This window comes from Gymnoscopelus microlampas, assembly GCF_963454915.1.
Source record: "Gymnoscopelus microlampas genome assembly, chromosome: 4".
Lineage (NCBI taxonomy): Eukaryota > Metazoa > Chordata > Actinopteri > Myctophiformes > Myctophidae > Gymnoscopelus > Gymnoscopelus microlampas.
This window is the reverse complement of record NC_139941.1, coordinates 11,974,463-11,993,158: the sequence shown is the minus strand read 5'-3', so window position 1 is coordinate 11,993,158 and position 18,696 is coordinate 11,974,463. Positions and strand designations below refer to the sequence as shown.

Here is an 18,696-nt window from a genome sequence, read left to right as displayed (position 1 = left end):
TTCCAATTTCAATAGTTTTACTTCTACTCCACTACATCTCAGTGGCAAATATTGTACTTTTACTCGACTACAATTATTTTAAAACTTCAGTTACTAGTTACTTTGCAGGTATAAATTATTACATTATGTCATATAGGCTATTTGAAAATAGCCGATCTACAAGCTCACAGCGCGTCACACCGCGGTGCGTTGTGAGCTTGTAGATCTGCTATTTTCAAACATTTTAGTACTTTTAGTACTTTAAGTATATTTTGAAGCCAATACTTTTACTCAAGTAACATTTTGAACACAGGCCTTTTACTTGTAACAGAGTATTTTTATATTGTGGTATTGCTACTTTTACTTAAGTAAAATATCCGAGTACTTTTTCCACCACTGCTGGTGAGAGAGAGGGCCATGATTACATGAAGCCCTAAGACCAACCAGCCTTAAAGGAGCACTTCACCCATTTGCAACCGTATCTTCATATAATTGGTCATCATGAGATGGCACAATTTCCCGTCCACTCACTCTGGGTCTCATTGGTTTGGCTGTGGACAGTTCAGAAACCTGCCTACCCGTGACATCATCGACGGGGATTCCAGGCTAATAGAAACTAAAACCTTTCTCTTCCTTGAAGGTTAGCATGCTGAAATAGAAGCCATTGTTCTTGAATTAGTTAAAAAAGAAAAGAAAAGACTGCTTAGTGACAGGTTTCTGAACTGTCCACAGCCCATGAGGACCGTTTATATGAATACAGGTTGAAAATGGGTGAGGTGGTCCTTTAACCACACGGACCCCTAGCAAACTGGGGCAAACGTTCAGCAAAAATAGCTTATCTACAAGGTCACATCTTGAACCGTCAGTGGCATTTGAACCACTTAATATCCGTACAGAGTACAGCTTGACCATGAAAAACCAAAGCCATGTTTAGAGGCGATGCAACTGAATGCTCTTCATGCGTGAAACATGCTATACAAACACGGTGTCCTTGCCTTCACAGGAGCGACTCAGTTACATCGGTCCTGAGGAATTCGTCCAAGCCTTCGTCCAGAAAGACCCGCTGGATAACGATAAGGTAATGTCTGCATGCTTGTTCTACTAAATAAATCGGCTGCATAATGCCTAAATTAGGACACGGTCACGCTATCTATGTCGGAGGCGTTTGTACCCGGCGCATGCCGAGGCGTCAGACACATCCATTTTTTTTCTTTTTTGATATATTGTGGTTTGCTCACTCGCTGAAAGAACTGAAATTCCTGCCAAGTGGGGTTAACTATGCACTTTTTTTTGTTGTTATTATCTTTTTCTGGCTTTTCTAGCCTAATAGTCACAGAGTAGAGAGACAGGAAACGGTGAGAGAAAGTCCAGGGAGTGACATGCAGCAAAGTACACCGGGCCCGGGAATCGAACGAATGGATGTTTGTTGCAAGTGAACGGGACACCGAAGCTTCTAAGGCAGGGGTCTTCAACAGGGGGTCTGGGACCCCTAGGGGGTCCTCAGATTTACTACAGGGGGGCCGCCAAATCATTGTGTGATATGATATATATTTCTTTCATTAACCACTTGATCCCTAGCATCCCTATTCTGAGGAGAACTTTAGCCAAACACTTGTAGATTGGCTATTTTTGGCAAAGAGGCATAGGGGAAAAAAGAGCAGACCAAGTAAAAAAGAAAAAAGTTTAATCTGAAACACAATTTTATACAATATAGAGGGGGTCCCTGCTTTATCTCTCTCTCAGATAGGGGGTCCTTGGCCTGAGAAACGTTGAAGATCCCTGTTCTAAGGCGTATGTGTGATCTAACCCTCTCCCAAAAGTTGAACTATACTTTCAGCTTGAGGCGACCAAAGTGCTCCGGCAAAAAACTAAACTCTGGACGCCGAGATCGCTGAAACGCGATGCTCGGCCGCGGGGAAGAGCAGCGCTCCTCCAAGCGCGTCTTTAACCATAGACATGCCTGGCAGTCAGGCGCTGGCAGCTCAAAAAAAAACTAACCGCTTTCTCTGGACACAGCCCCATACATGGGCTTAAAAGCCTTGTTGTGTAATGGTGTTGTCTGGCCCTCTGCCCTCAGAGCTAACGTCTCAGTCTTAGATTTTTTTGGGGATGGCCCATATTTCCTCTCCAGACAGTTGTAGGCCAGCAAGCTAGTCTCTTGAGGGTCAATGTAAGGACACTGTTTTAGGAGACAGTCGATCCATCCCAGACACACACACACACACACACACACACACACACACACACACACACACACACACACACACACACACACTTACAAACGTTGAGCCATTTCCTCTGCATCAGGCCTTATCTCCTAGCAACCAGTTGAGCTGCTGAAGGCTCGGTCTGAGAGGTGTGTGTGTGTGTGTGTGTGTGTGTGTGTGTGTGTGTGTGTGTGTGTGCGTGTGCGCGTGTGTTCTGCTGCTCGGCAACAAGGTTTGTTATTTTATTTTTTGGGAGGCAGTGTGAGGGGGGGGTTCACTCGCTTTTTCTTTTGTGCCTCGGGCCACTTTGCTTCCTACCAGCCCCCACCCATTCAGCCCACACAATCCAAAGGCGTGTGTGTGTGTGTGTGTGTGTGTGTGTGTGTGTGTGTGTGTGTGTGTGTGTGTGTGTGTGTGTGTGTGTGTGTGTGTGTGTGTGTGTGTGTATTACCATACTTGTGAGGGCCAAACAGACATTGTGAGGACAATTTTCCTGTGTCCTCCTCACAAGAGAAATGGTCAAAAAAAATTAGGCTTACATTTAGGAAAAGATTGAGGTTAGAGTTAGGCGTTTAGAGGTCAGATTCAGGGGTTGGGTTTCGAATTACGCTTAGAATTACATAGTTGCCCTCCGGTATTGCGCACCGAAAATAGCCGATGTAGAATCTCACAACACATTGTGAGTTTGTAGATCGGCTATTTTCAGCTTAGGATAAGCCCCGTTAAGGTTAGGGATGTTTTTTTAACAATAATAAAGATTTGAAGTGGCAAATTAACGCTATAAAATGTTGACCTCACAAGCATAGTAATACATTTAATGTGTGTGTGTGTGTGTGTGTGTGTGTGTGTGTGAGAGAGACAGAGAGAGAGAGACAGACAGACCGGGGCATGGGGGGTGGGGTTGAGAGGTGAGCGCATGGCGCGAACACTGTCTGTATGGGGGAGAGAGTGGCGTAAGGCCGGAGGAATGCGAGGAATTAGAATGAACACAAAGGACGAGACGACCGGCGTTCATTGTGTGAATTGTACCCTGTGAAGCCATCAGCTTTTATGTCGCATGAGCGCTGTTACTACTGGCCATGTGCTTTGTACTTTGTTTTGGGACGTTCGGCCATGAAAGTGAAATGCATTCCATGCCGTGCATATGATATGGCTAATGTCAGTAGTATCAGCAAGCTAAACATGACCGCCTGACATCAGTGATCTGTGTACCTACTGTTTTTGAATGGCTCAGACATGAAATGCAACGATATCAATGTCCAATAAGCAGTATAAGTATGAAGAGAGTAAAATTGTATATACATTGTGGGTTAATATTAATAATGAATACACATTTAATCAGTTATTTCAGCCATACAGCTTGGTGAAAATAACATTAGTCATTTAGCAAGCTTTATTTTGACCGTTAAGCACTGTCATTTCAGCATTTGTAATTCATTGTGAATTGTGGTATTTGTATTAATGGTAAAGTGTGGTATTTTTTTTAGAGTTGCTTCAGCGATCACAAGAAGGCCAGCAACCTGGAGGCGTACGTGGACTGGTTCAACAGACTGAGCTTCCTGGTGGCTACAGAGATCTGCATGGTGAGCTGCAACACTTGATCCGACCAATCGATTGTAAAAAGATGTCAGAAAATGTTTAAAAACAATAGCAAGGATGGCTTAAAAAGTCTACAAGCTCATAATGTGTGACACGCTATTTTTTGTAGAATTATAGAATTTAGGTCACGATCAATATGAAGGACGATTAATTTGAGCCTATTCTATGTTTTTTTCCCCCCCAACAGCCCGTCAAGAAGAAGCACAGAGCCCGAGTCATCGAGTTCTACATCGACGTGGCCCGTGAATGTTTCAACATCGGAAACTTCAACTCCCTCATGGCCATCATCTGTAAGTGTTTACTGTTTACTCTGTGTGCTGTTTCTGTTGGCGAGAGTCGGTTGGTTGGGTGGTTAGTTGGTTGTTTCATTGGAAACCAGCTGAATTACCCAAAATGAATTGACTTTTCACACACTTGACTCCAGTGATATTGACCAGCCTCGTCAGCTAAAGCCAGATTCATACGGAAATAGCCGATCTTCATAAGTAGAGCTCGAGATTTTTGGTTCGTTCAGCCGATGGGATTCAGAAGAGATGTCCGAGGTCTTAAGTGGCCGGGGGAAGAGTGCATCTGGTCAGGCTTATCAGCCCCACGGCACTGGGGGGGTGGGGGGACGGGGGGCAGCCCGGGAAGGGACAAACAACAACTCATCCAGGCCATCCGGGCAGATGGTCATCTGTGGCCAGAGAGAGAGAGAGAGAGAGTTGGAGGGAGGAGGGGGGGGGGGGGGGGGGAGGGGGCTATTAAAGACGGATAGAGAGAGCATTTTCGGTAAGTGTTGGGGGGGAGGGGCCGAAAAGGAGGGATTTGGGCGTGTGACGGAGAGGGTAGTAGATGACTATATCGGAGTGCCAGCTGTCCTTTCCTTTTTGTGCCCGTCGTTCTCCCCTGGGGCAGAGGGAGAGCGAGAGGGAGGCACAGAGGAAGAGAGAGAGAGAGAGAGACACACACACACACACACACACACACACACACACACACACACACACACACACACACACACACACACACACACACACACACACACACACAGGCAGGCAAAGGAGGGAGGAAGAGGCCCACTCTGGGGACCGTCATGGGAAGATGGCATATTAGTGTGATGATTAAAGTTAGACCAATGCAGATGATGGGAAAGAGCCTCCTGTGTCCCCATTACGCCTGACCTCCGGTGTCTGTTCCTTTCTCCCCTTTAAAATGTCTCCGTGTCAGTGCGTGACAGGGACGAGTTGTTGTTAATGTCGGAATGAAAGCAGCGGGCGCCCCAAAGGCACGACCATAGCGTTGCCACCAAACACCTGTCTCTTTTGTCTTCAGAGACGGAGCCATTTTGTCCCCCAAATGAGACGCATGCGCTCCTTCACACAGCATTTGCATAGCTACACAGGGAAGATGAGATAAGACGGATAAGACCAGATAAGACCTTTATTGGTCCCGCTGGGGAGAATTCAGGCACCAAAGATAGTACAGCAGTGAAATCCTCAGTGTTAATTTATCCATTTGTAACTCTAAGAGTTAAAAGTGCAATAGACGACATCAGACATCCCACCCTGGAAATCTTTATTTCAGGGAGGTCAAGAAAATATATGAACATATATATTTTTCTTATATATATCCACATATATGTTTAACATATATGTGGATATATATGAGCTATATTACACATATATTTCCTATAAATCCACATATATGAACCTTAATATGGCATATATGCAGCATATATTCTACATATAATTGCCATATATTGGCATATATGTTCATATATTTAGTAGACGGGCTCTAGACTGGATCCGGCCTTTGCGGTAGATTTATTACCACTCGCAGGTGTCCGGGAGCAGACGCTAATTTCCGGGAGACTCCCGCAACTTCCATAAGGCGAACCGGTGACCTTCTGATTAACGAACGGCCTCTCTACCCACTAAGCTACACCCAAGCATTTATTCAGTGGTGAAAAAAAAGTAACTTTCCCACATTCTGTGCACTCTCAGACTTTAAAAACGGTGTAAGACTGTAAGTCTGAGAACGTGGAGAATGATGGTGTGGCTACAGCGAGGAACGTTTGGCTCCCGAAAAGGACGCGGTTCACCGGGTTTGAGCGCTGGCTCGCTATTCTGTAGAGCGAGCAGACTTTCGCCTTTTGTTTATTTGAGCGGTGGATGTGTGTGTTTGTGTTTTGCGGAGAGAGAGAGTTCTGCTCTGGTACCGACTGTCAATACGCACACGCACACGCACACCCACACACACACACACACACACACACACACACACACACACACACACACACACACACACACACACACACACACACACACACAGAGGAGAGGATTACCATATGGGAAGCAGAGGTTAGGGAGGGGAAGCCAGGCGTGTGTAGTTACTAATCTGGGGGGAAGATTCGTCCAAAATAGCAGATCTACAAGCGTACAACGCGTCGTGTTGCGACGCGTTGTACGCTTGTAGATCTGCTATTTTTTGGCAAAGAGATTTGGTGTAGACTGGAAAAAGCGACCCAAGTACAGGTCCGTTTTTTTACAAATAATATAGGGTTTTAAACTTAAGTGGTTAACTCCATTGTTCCCTCTGGCCTTTCCCTCGCTGCTTCTGAAGAACAGTGACAGGGTGGGGGTGGGGTGGTGTGGGGGTAGGGGGGGTTTGACTGAAGGTCGGGGATGTTGGGGGGATGTTTGGGGGGATGTGCATCTGGCTGGATGAGACAAAATGCTATGTTGTTCACGCGTGTGTCAATTTAAAGGTCATAATGATGATAGTTATTTATGCAAGGCGAGAGGCAAGACTAATGTGTTTGTATCGCACATTTCAATAACAAGGCAATTCAAAGTGCTTTACATAAAACAACAAGCATTCAGACATCAAGGCACGGAGCATAATAAACACATTATAAAAGGATATTTGAACAGAGTACAATTTCAGTGCAGAAGAAAGAAAATGTAGGCAAATAACAAAAAGAAAATTTGTTGTCCACAGAGTGTAAAATATATTATTATTGGGAAATAATCGTTTTAATAATTTTGTTAGGTCCAAAATGATTGTTTTTGTTTACCTTTGTAAGCTGACCGCTGCCAATATCTATGCTTCTGTTCTCATTCGGAAAGGTACTTATTCCCCCCTAAATGGGCAAAAGTTGGATGCAGCTGCCACATTACAATGTTTCAAACTGCATAATTGGTGCCTTACAGACATAAGTCTGGGAAATAAGGAACCTTATGCAACAGAGGTGTTGAGAGTATGACATCTAGTGACTGAATGTTGTCTGTCGCACCTTTAACTCTGAGAGTGGGTAAATGGAACCAAATTGACTTTTGGTTCCATTTATACACCGACCGAATGAATAATGAGCATTTTACTGTGTGTCCAAGAATTTCTGTCTCATCTAACTTTTGTCGTTTTGCTCTCTTTGGTTCGCTCCTGCAGCTGGGATGAACATGAGTCCTGTGTCTCGACTAAAGAAGACCTGGGCCAAAGTAAAAACCGCCAAGTTTGACATCTTGGAGGTAAGCATCTGCGTGCATTTTGAAGGGGTTCAAAGGGGTGGTGTGTGTGTGCGTGCGTGCGTGTGTGTGTGTGTGTGTGTGTGTGTACAGTAAGTAACGAAGTACGGTAGTACTTCGTTACTGTCCACCACTGTATAGCTCCATGGGTGTGTATCTGTGTGGTGGTGGGGGGGGAGTGGCATCCCAAGGGCTGCTATTAGCCCAGATGGTGAAATCCACCCGTGGTTTAGATCAAACACAGTTCCCCCTCAGCACCTGTGGAAGGACCCCAGACACGTGAAGCGAGCGGGCAAAGCCCCAACCAGGCTGTCACGTCACGTACATCCACCGACCAGCCCCCTCAGCTCTGGAGATCACAGGTGGCAGCACAGATCTAACAGGATAAAGCTGATGGGGTCTCCCGAGCCATCAGATGTTCTCTCTCTGCATCCGTCTTTCTCGTGACTTGAATGTTTCGACTTCACCATTATAGAGAGATATAGTGAGTGTGGGTTGGCGCATGGGTAAAGTAACTGCCAACCCCACCGTGGAGTCTAGGGCAGTGGTTCTCCAACTTTTTCATGTCAAGGAACCCCAAATTGACACTTATTAGCCCACGGACCCCCATTTGAGAAGATATGCCAGGGACCCCCATAAGAGAAGATTTTTACGGCTCTAGCAGTGATTCTCAACCATGTTAATTTCAAGGACCCCCAGTTTGACATGCATTAGGCTACGGACCCCCATTTAACGACATTTCTATCTCTGGGACCCCAATTTATATTGTAAAAATCAATGTTAATTTAACTCTGAGCGTGTACAAATGGAACCAAATGGACCCGATAGGGTTAATTTGGTTCCATTTGTACACTCTCTGAGTTACAGACCCATAAGGGTCCATTTGGTTCCTAACTATCCATCATTTAACTGGGGGCTCCCTCAGGGACCCCTGGGGGTCCCCGGACCCCACTTAGAGAACCAATGGTCTTCTAATCTAGGGGTTCAAATCCACCGCCGTGCATCCGGTTTGGCCGAGCATCTATACAAACTATGTCCTCCCGGTGGGGGCTCCTCACCGGAAGATGGGCCAGTAGGGTACAACGGCAGTGGGAGGAATTAATTTGGACATGACTTTGACTCCCCCGCGCGAGTGTGTTACAGGATATTAGGATGTTCTCCTCAGCTCAGCCCCATTAAGCCCAATTTATGCTCGCTTTGCCAAAAATAACAGAACGTCAAGCTAACTTAGCTTGGAATTCTGCTCTTATCAGCAGAGACACTGATGTATATATAAATTAGGCAATAGGCTTTCTTTGTCAGCTCATGGAAGTGAAGGCATCAATCCTTGCTTCTGTTCATAAAACACAAGGGTTCAGCCAAAGGCATCGCTTGTAATTTCATTCAAGCTGTTTATTCATGAGTGTGCGTGTGTGTGCGTGTGTGTGTGTGTGTGTGTGTGTGTGTGCGCGTGTGCGCGCGCCCCCGTGTGTGCGTGCTGGGGGGTAGAATAAAGCTCGGGCGCCTGTCAGATGACTCATAATGATACTGTTAGCAGTAGCCGTGTATGAATATTCATGACTCCCATATGAATCCACTTGCATAGTTTATGACATGATAGATCTAAACAGGCTTTTTTTCCTCTCTGAGGATGTGAAGCCAGGAAGAGCTTCTATCTTCAGGTTGGTGGAGGAATTCGCCTTCAGTCCAAACCAACGCTTTGTTGTTTTCTCTCTTGTTGTTTTTTAGCACCAGATGGATCCTTCCAGCAATTTCTACAACTACAGAACATCGCTGCGGGGAGCCACCCAGCGGTCCCTCACAGCCAACAGCAGTAGAGAGAAGGTGAGGATAAAACCACCGTCGTTGAGAAATCACCTCCAGTTTCACTTGTTTATCCTGTACCCTGCATGTATGAGTTCTCTTCCCTGATTGGATGCAATTGGTATCCTGACCTGAACATGTATTTTCTGTTTACTAAAGAGCTCTGTTACTGAACACACACAGTATATAGCAATGATTATTATCAGAATATAGAGGTTTAGCTTTTTAACAAAAAAAAGCATTACATTTCTTTTTTTGCTGAGCTATGGGGTTTCTTGTGCAGTGGAGACGGTAGCACTTGATGTGCAAGATGTTCTCGAGAACGCATCTCGTGGTCTGTGAGGTCCGGTAACCTCAAATTTATGTAAGCGGTGCAAGATGCCCAACATCTGCCTTCCAGATTGTTCCTCTCACATGTGTGTAGAAAAAAGTTCCGTTTTTGAAGTGTTTTTTGTGACGCACTTTGTAGTCCACTTGACAGCACTTACCAACCGCTCTGTCCTACTACCAGAAGATAAGCAGATTAAAGAAAAAAAGCAGTTATGTAAAAAAGTCGAGATCACTATCGAAAGCCCCAGGCCTCTTTCATGTATTGAGAGAACAATCTGGAAACAAGCGTGGGATGTGGACATATTTGTGATGTGGACTTTACTTGAAAAACATTGCCCCCCCCCCCACCCCCCGGTACAAAAACATGCCTTCCGTGCAACCACTCATTTGTGGCCTTGTTATCGTCCACGAGTGGCGTTCCCCTCTTGTTTACGCTGTACACAGCAGACTCAAGGGGCCCTTGGTTTCGAGAGCGGACAAAATACGTTGCATAACCAGGCATGAGGATGTTAGGCGCTGCAGAGGTCAGGGCGTCATAAAGTGGGTCATGCATGCCGAGCGCTGCTTCACATGCAGACAGGAGGAGGGCCCGCGTTTCCTCCCCTCCATGTCAAAAATATGTTCTGTACGCGACCCCTGCTTTCCCACCGGATCGTAGTAACTTCAACTTGGCGACGCCCCTAGTCACTGCCTCGTTTAGGTTCAGGATTACATAACTTTGAATGTGCTATTGGCTGTTTGTGTTCTTTCTGGAAATAAGGAAAATCCGCTTATGTAGGAAAATAACAAAATGTCCCAAAAATATAAAAAGCTACTCCTATGGAAAGGCTATCATAAATTAATTGACTTATAATGACCCTATACAGTTTATGTTGTTTATAGTATAAACAATTTAGTATAGGTAAGGGTTTGCCCACTCAAATGGTACCAATATCTGGTCTGGCCCAAGGACTAACTGTTTTACTCATGATACAATTTGTCTTTCATAATAGATACATGCGCAAGATAATCCCCGCATACATCAAAACACCAAGAGAGTACAAAAAAAATTAACAAATCAACAAAATCCTATCCAACGATGACAAAGTATTCTACATTTTGGGTCTGAGAGGTTAAATCTCATCAAACGGTGGTCCGTGGCTCAAATGCCGAATAAATAATGGACCTTGATATGAAAAGGGTTGAAAACCACTGACATAGAGTGCTGCGCCGCTCCTCGAGGGCCCCCGACCGCGCTGGAGCGCTTCTCCTCCGGTCCAGAGTTCCGTGGTTAGCCAGACATTAGAGGTTGAATTCGTCTAGCGCGGTGGTTTTCAAAAGTGGGGGCTGCCCGAGGGTGCCAAGAGGGAGAATTGGAAAGGAGATGAAAATCATAATCATCATAATCATAAATAATGTATACATATTGTTTTTTTCATTTCTTTTTATTGAAATTAAATTACAGTACATTTATAAGATTGTTGTGCCAGTTCAACTCCTTCCAAAAATGCTTCCCTAATTTAGGCACGTCATTGTTGTCCAAACATCGACAAGCTCAGCTTTTGTAGCTTTTTAGGGGCGATGCTGGTGGGTACAATGCCCGCTGGTCCTACCGAATTCAAGTTTGAAATTGATTGGTTGGGCGGTGCTCGAGATATGGCTATTCGGGTGTCCTTCGACGCATTGAAAAGTTTGGCAACTCGTGTCTCAGTGTAATGATGTGGAGGACAGTGTAATAGGAGTGTGTTTTGCTGAAAGTCTACCGTGAGAATTGCATCTCGCCAAGTCGGTGGTTTTGTGAGGAGAGGGCCGGGCCCACTAATGCAAACAAGCAGAGAAAAACGGGGTCATGAAACAGAATGTTCCCCAGACATTCTGGAATGTTTTCGCTCTGACCTCTTCTTTCTGGGGGGAACTGTTCATGGATCTTCTCTTCGTACCAGCAGATAGGCGTCTTATTTTGTCCAAGCAGCGGTTGAACCCGACACTGGACATGCTATTTATGCAAAATGTTCTTCTTCCAAACACTTTTCACCTCCCAATTTAGAGCAGGGGCTCCCAAACCGCAGAAAAATGTAGTGTCTCCCCGGGACCCAAATTCAAGCTCACAATGTGACACATTGTGAGCTTGTAGATCTTGTAGATACTCAAATAAGGCAAAAAAAGGTACCTACAAATTTTACTTAAGTTTACTTAAGTAGTGTAGTTTAGTTTAGTTTAGTCATGTTTATTTCGAATATGTTAATTAAAACAGAAACATTTTTTCAATTCGAAATCACAAAGAAAAACAATAAAATGAATATCAGTTAAAATATAGGCAAAAAAGAAGAAAAAAAGAGAAAGTAATCTAAACATATCCGAAAAGGAGTGAGTGAGATGAAGTAAAACTTATATTCAATTATATATCAAAATACATATCCTAATATAAATATATATACACACTTATACATCCATATCATAGATATGATAGAAAATAGTACATCCTATCTCTGTAAGAACAGAGCCTAAACTAGGCGTGCTAGTGTCCAAAACAAAGATGTTCCCATTACAGTACAGTACATGTTGTATTCAGTTGCTTTCTCCTGTCTGCTCCTGACAGAACGGAGCCCATTTGGATAATGAATGGAACATTCCAGACATACTGTAGCCTAGCTGGGCCTTCTGTCTGACATGCCGACCGTTAAAACTCTGACCTGAGCTACTGTGGACAGAGTTGGGACACTCCGGAGACTGTTTATCTGTATGCAGACTAGAATAGAGCAGTGGTGATCAAAGTGGGGTCCGGGGACCTCTAGGGGTGCTTGAGGGGGTTCCAGGGGGTCCCTAGCTAAATGATATATATAGTTAGGAACCAAATGGACCCTATATGGGTCTGTAACTCTGAGAGTGTGCAAATGGAACCAACTCTATTTGGTTCCATTTGTACACTCTCAAGAGTTACATTAACACTGATTTTAGATTGGGGGTCCCAGAGATAATAAAGAAAATGGGGGTCCATGGCCTCATGCATATCACACCAGGGATCCTTGAAATTGAAATGGTCGAGAATTACTACTATAGCTGTAAAAGTCTTCTCTTATTGGGGTCCCTGGCATATCTTTTCAAATGGGGGTCCACAGGCTAATGTGTGTCAATTTGTGGGTCCTTGACACAAAAAAGTTTGAGAACCAATGGAGTAGACTAGAGGACTGTGTGTGCGTGCATGAAGGGATTCATGACTACAGATTTTTACCAGTTGCCGAGTTTTTCATTATAGTTGTCGGAGGAGGTAAGAGTCCTGAAATCGTAAGGTTCCCGGGTTCGATCCCCGGCTTCTCCTGGCTGTGGGTCACACAGTGCCCTTGAGCAAGACTCTTCTTAAAACCCCTAACTGCTCCCAATGAGCAGGTCGGTGCCTTGCATTGGTTAGCTGCTGTCGGTTTGTAGAGTGTGTGTGTGTGTGTGTGTGTGAATGGGTGAATGTAAATGCACCATATATACCGTTTATGGTTTCAATTAAATCAAACCCCCCCCCCTCCGTCTCCGGCTTTGTCTTGCAGATCGTCATCCCGTTCTTCAGCCTCTTGATCAAAGACATCTACTTCCTCAACGAGGGCTGTACCAACCGGCTACAGAGTGGACAGGTCAACTTTGAGGTGAGCCAGTGGAATGTCACATTTGGGACACAGGCATTTCCCGACTGACCTGTTTATTAGTTGCTGCACCGGATCGTATTTCCCAAAAGGGTCTTGAAGAATTGCCCTCTTGACACCATTCAGTTGATACATTCTTTATGTAATAATACGCCAATCTACACTGTAAAATCCTCAAAATTAAATAATGTAATATTAAAATATTGCAGTATTCAATACTCAATATATGGACATTTTTCATAATTTGTCATTTTCCAAATATTTCTGTTCATCCTCCTTTATTTTGTGATTTGACTTTCTATACGCATTTCTTAACCACTTAAACCCATACTTTGTTCAGTAGAGTCCCCCAGGGCTCTGTACTAGTGACTTTTCAGTTTTCACTCTCCACGCTAAATATCTTCGCTGGAAATAACCGACCACCTACAAGCTCACAAGCCCCCAAGCTCATTGTGAGCTTGTATCTCCATTGAGAGCTGGATGTTTCCTGGCACTGACTGAATGTTATCTTCTCTCTGATCGTGTTTCAGAAATTCTGGGAGCTGGCCAAGCAAGTGAGTGAGTTCATGACCTGGAAGAAAGTGGAATGTCCCTTTGAGAAGGACCGCCGGATCCTGCAGTACCTGCTGACCGCTCCCGTGTTCAGCGAGGACGGTACGTACGCGCCCAACGCAGTGTTTCCTAAGCAGTGGTTCGGGCCCCTTTGTGGGTCGCAGACCCGTTTTTCATGGGTTAGCGCGAGTATACATCCCTTTATTTTTAGTTTCCTACATTTAGTTTTGAATTATTATTATTTCAAAAGATTTTCAAAAAAGCCCCCCAATATTGCATTTATTTAATAAATTAAAAACACATTTAAAATATTAATAATAAATAAATAAAAAATGTTTGCAATTTCATAAATTGTAGATTTTCTTTTAAATGTTTAAGAAGCACTGAAAATAGCTGATCTACAAGCTCACAATGTGTCGCGATGTGACGTATTGTGAGCTTGCAGATTGGCAATTTTCACTGTCCCGGGGAGATAAAATGTCTCTTCTCGAGCTAAAAAAACATTTGCAGCACATCACGCGTCGCTTGCCAACAAGAACTGCTCCTCAAGCTTTGCGAAGTGACGCTTTGTTAGCTTGAAGATCTGTTATTTCCTCGATGGAGTGTAAACTGAGCTTAAACTCTCGATACTTAGTACACTAATACTTAGTTCACCGGTAACGGCTTTGTACTTGGTACGCTGTGAGCTTGTAGATTGGCAATTCTTTGGGGGCGAAAGTTTTAAATAGGGTTTAAGTTAAAAGTAAAATCACACACTCCGCCCCTTTCCTCTCCCTATACTTGGGCACCAGTAGCACATATAGGAGCATGTAATCTCACACCGACACTCCCTTTTTATCCTCGTCAAAGCACCGCCATTGGCCGCCGGGCCTTGTCACTCAACGTATGGCGGGGCTAGACTGGGGTCGGTGTGTGGGTAATCTTCTTGATGCTATAAGCACCAGGAGAGATGCCTCCACCACCCTGCTGTTCCTCAGACATAGAGAGATAGGATCACATTCAGATTAGCCTGGCCTGGCTACACACAGATTAAAGAAATAACAGCACACACCCTGTCTGTCTGGGTCTGCACTTTACTCTGTCCACTGCTGCATTATGGTGATGTCATCACCCAGCCATTCCATTGTGTTACTGCTATGCTCAGTGGTGTAAAGTAACTAAGTACATCTACTCAAGTACTGTACTTTGTAAATTTTTGAGGAATCTTTAGTTTACTGGAGTATATCCAATTTTCAGTACTTTTACTCCACCACATCTCAGAGGCAAATATTGTACTTTTACTCCACTACAATTATTTGAAAACTTTAGTAACTATTTACTTTGTGGATTTTGATTATTATTACAAAACTTACATTAACCACTTCAGCCCTAAATGCATTTCGGCCATTTGAAAATAGCCGATCTACAAGCTCACAATGGGTCGTGATTTTGATACCGAGACTTTTGTACTTTTACTCAAGTAAATTTTGAATTCCGGACTTTTACTTGTAACAGAGTATTTCTATTGTTCCGATAAATATGCCTACCAGTGACATCATTGGTAGGCAGGTTTGGACATTTCAAAGAAGATTTTTTAAAAAGTATGTTTTATTGCTGCCAGAATAAAGGCTTCTATTTCAGCATGCTAACTTTCCAGGAAGAGAAAGGCTGTAGTTTCTATTAGCTTGGAATCCCCTTCGATGATGTATAGGCACTGGGTCTGAATTGTCCATATCCCACCAGTGAGATGACAGAAATTGTGTCGTCCTAGCAACAAGCATAGGACGAAGCTTACATAGGTGAAGTGCTCCTTTGACTCTCGACAGTCGGCCTGGTTAAAAACTAAGCGTTGTGTCTTGTGTTCTTCCCCACAGCGCTGAGCCTGGCATCGTATGAGAGTGAAGGCCCTGAAAACAACATGGAGAAGGACAGGTGGAAGTCTCTGAGGTGTGTAGACTCATTCACAGTCTCGTCTTACATAGTATATGCTTGCTGACTACACATACTGAAAGTTTTATTTGACTTCTATTAGTTTATGTAAAACTAAAATAATAATGATAATTCTAGAAATGCCTTATAAATCAATAGTTCTCACACTTTGAAGATTTTCCCAAAATGCTTGTATATCTGCTATTTTTGAATAGCCAACGCAAATTTTAAACGACACACATGCTTTCCCAGTTTTAATGGGTTGAGTACAAATCATAGTACTTCTTTCTGTTTCTAATAGCCACCTCTTCTGTCCACAGGTCCACTCTGCTAAGCAGGGTGTAACGTAGTGACGTGAAGAAAGCACAGTGAAGCTGAATCCTCTAGACAAGCAAAGCGCCCAGTGCCCAGTCATTGTTGTCTTTGTCCAAAATGAAGTATCCCCGTTTTGAAAGGGAAACGACAATCTCCACTCCGGCTGAAGAGGACTGTTTTTTTCTTTTCTGTTTTTTCATTCCTCCGGCGTCAAGATTTCTATAGAGCCGTACTGAGTTTTTACTTAACTCTTTTGTGCTGTATATTTTGGGACAGCTGTTTTTTCATCTCTTTGTATGAATTTGTATTAAGTCTTGAAAACAGTGCTATATGACCATCACCGTAATAGCCAAGGGAGGTATTTTTCTTCTCCAAAGCTGTGGGTCTGATTTATATGTCATCTCACATTGGTGTCCCAATGCCGGAAAAAAAGCAGACGCGACGCGCTATGAGCTTGTAGATCTGCCGTTTTTGCCGCAGGATACCGTCATACGACCGCATACAAATTTAGCATTACAGTAGACGTTTAGTGTATGGCTGGGGGGTCAGTGGTTCCTCGGCCATCTTCAACATGTATTATCCACTGAAGCTAAAAGTTAGCTGCGGGTCAGCTAACTCATTCCGAACGGGTAGAACAAAAACAAACAAACAAACAAAAAAGATTCTCTTTGTCTCAAAATGCCAGCATTCTCAGAACCGAGAAACTCCTCTCAAAGTCAAAACCTTAACCTGCAACACTGTTGTTCGATTATAAAAGCTAGCCTTTTTGTAGTTTCTCTTATATATGCATTTCTCCTCGTTTATGTATGGCGAAAATGTCTTTGGCCCGTGTGTGGTGGTCAGCCACCCTTTGTATTTCTCTGCAGAAGTTATATTTTGTGCTGTGTAAAATGCACTGGCTGCATTTGAACATGATGTCATGTTTTTTTGGTGTATGTATGTGTAAAGCCTCATCAGGAAACAGACCCCTTGTTCTTTATCAATGGGACTCTTGGCCTTGTGCTTAAAATGGAGGCGTGATGATAGTGTGTTGGTGATAATCAGTGGTGGACAATGGCTAAGTACACGTACTTGATTGAGTACTGTACTTGAGTACATTTTTGTTTTGAGTATTGAGTACGATCTGTACTTCAGTACTTAGTTGTTTCCTTCCCACTACATTAGCCTACACTACGACAAATATTGTACTTTTGACTCCACTACATTGCTAGGAAGGGACCCCTGGGACCCAAACTTACAAAAGTACATTATGAATGAACCATTCCCTATTTAAAAAATAGTGAACAGAATTGATCTACAAGCTCACACTGTGTAGTAATGTGGCGCTTTGTGAGCATGTAGATCGGCTATTTTCACAATTTTCGAAGATTTCAGATTTTCTTGCTTTCTAAATTTCAATATAGCAACTCATTGATATTAAAAACAATATGTACTTTGTGATTTTTACTTTTGAATACTTAACTCAAGTAAAAAAAAAAAAACTCTAGTAATATTTGACCAGGAGTATCTATACTTTGACTCAAGTACTGCGATTGAGTACTTTGTCCACCACTGTGTGTTAGTGATAATCAGTGTTAAAATAGCTCCATGTCGTGATGGCACAGCGAGAGGTTCAGGCACTCAGGCTTCAGCCATCTGCTGAGGGACTTAACCCACTGGTTCTCAAACCTTTCCATGTCAAGGACCCCCACGTTGATAACGTATTTGGGGGCGGACTCCCATTTGCAAGAGATGTCTAATTATTACAAATTTTCGTCTTTATGGGGACCCCGTGGAACCCTCTCAAGGACCCCTGGGGGTCCCCGTTCCCCACTTTGAGAACCACTGGTTTAACCATCTCTAGCTGTATCCTATTTTCCTCAATGTCTGCTCCACTACAGAAACGTATGCTGGCACTGCCACCTTGTGGTCGATATCTAGAAGTGAATGGTGAAGGCTGCAGATGATTCCACACACACACACACACACACACACTCACACTCACACTCACACTCACACTCACACTCACACACACACGCCTGTGCCGAACAATGTTCTCTTTATGTTAAGTTTGTTTTGTCATAAATATATAGATTATATAGATTTGTCCCCCTCTATTTGTTTTATTTATAAATCTATGTTTTGTTGTTTTTTCGCCCTTTTCTTTTCTCTTTAAGTGGTTTGGCCCCTTGAACCCCATCATCCCTATTCTGGTGTGAGGCTGGAAAGAAGTTCAATTGTAACTCGTTTTAACTAAGAATAGAGGGTTTAAGTGGTTAATGTTCAGGGTAACAGCATACACTATGAAGTTAAATGGTTTAACTGATGTCCAGCTTGCCCCCCCCCCCAACACAGACAGCTGTTCTGGTTCAATGTAAATATGTTTGTTCCTTTGTATTTTCACTTTAATAAGGATTAGATGAAGACTGTTTATAAGTGCATTAGTTGTGTTTTGAAAGACAAAAGTTGAATAAAAGAATGCCGAAGTTGACCGACTGACTGTTTCTTTGTTTTAGTGAAGACAGTTGTCTATGTTTTATCTTATTTATTTAGTATAGTATAGTATATAAATGAAAAGTAATTGAAAAAACGCGGCCCTCTCAGGCATTAGATAGACAATATCAGTCACTAGAACCAAGGACATGTGTTTTCAATAAATCTATCATGTTTACAATGGGTTTGTATAGGAAGGGGGCGTGTCTGATCAAATTAATATCTTATAGTCCAATAACATGATATGGGCATACTTGAGTAAATGTACCACGTCCCACCACTCCTCCAAAACATGTCCATCTTCAGAGAACAATCAGCTCTTCACCTAATTGTCTATGAAGCCAATTTGAAATAAAGTAGTAATAAAAAAGACAGATCCGTGCGTGTGCGTGTGCGTGTGCGTGTGCGTGCGCG

At 43.4% G+C, this 18,696-nt stretch overlaps 1 protein-coding gene across 1 annotated transcript in view; it reads left to right on the top strand.

The window, feature by feature from the left end:
* The window catches only part of rasgef1ba (RasGEF domain family, member 1Ba), a 38,225-nt gene extending 19,965 nt beyond the window's left edge, over positions 1 to 18,260 (top strand). Inside the window, exons 6-14 of the mRNA XM_084054748.1 lie at positions 983 to 1,057; positions 3,674 to 3,769; positions 3,973 to 4,075; positions 7,215 to 7,294; positions 9,020 to 9,115; positions 12,943 to 13,038; positions 13,566 to 13,689; positions 15,441 to 15,513; positions 15,816 to 18,260. Of these exons, the coding sequence (XP_083910874.1) occupies positions 983 to 1,057; positions 3,674 to 3,769; positions 3,973 to 4,075; positions 7,215 to 7,294; positions 9,020 to 9,115; positions 12,943 to 13,038; positions 13,566 to 13,689; positions 15,441 to 15,513; positions 15,816 to 15,840 (768 nt within the window). The 3' untranslated portion in view covers positions 15,841 to 18,260. The remainder of the gene's footprint in view (positions 1 to 982; positions 1,058 to 3,673; positions 3,770 to 3,972; positions 4,076 to 7,214; positions 7,295 to 9,019; positions 9,116 to 12,942; positions 13,039 to 13,565; positions 13,690 to 15,440; positions 15,514 to 15,815) is intronic.
* The last annotated feature ends 436 nt before the right edge of the window (positions 18,261 to 18,696 follow it).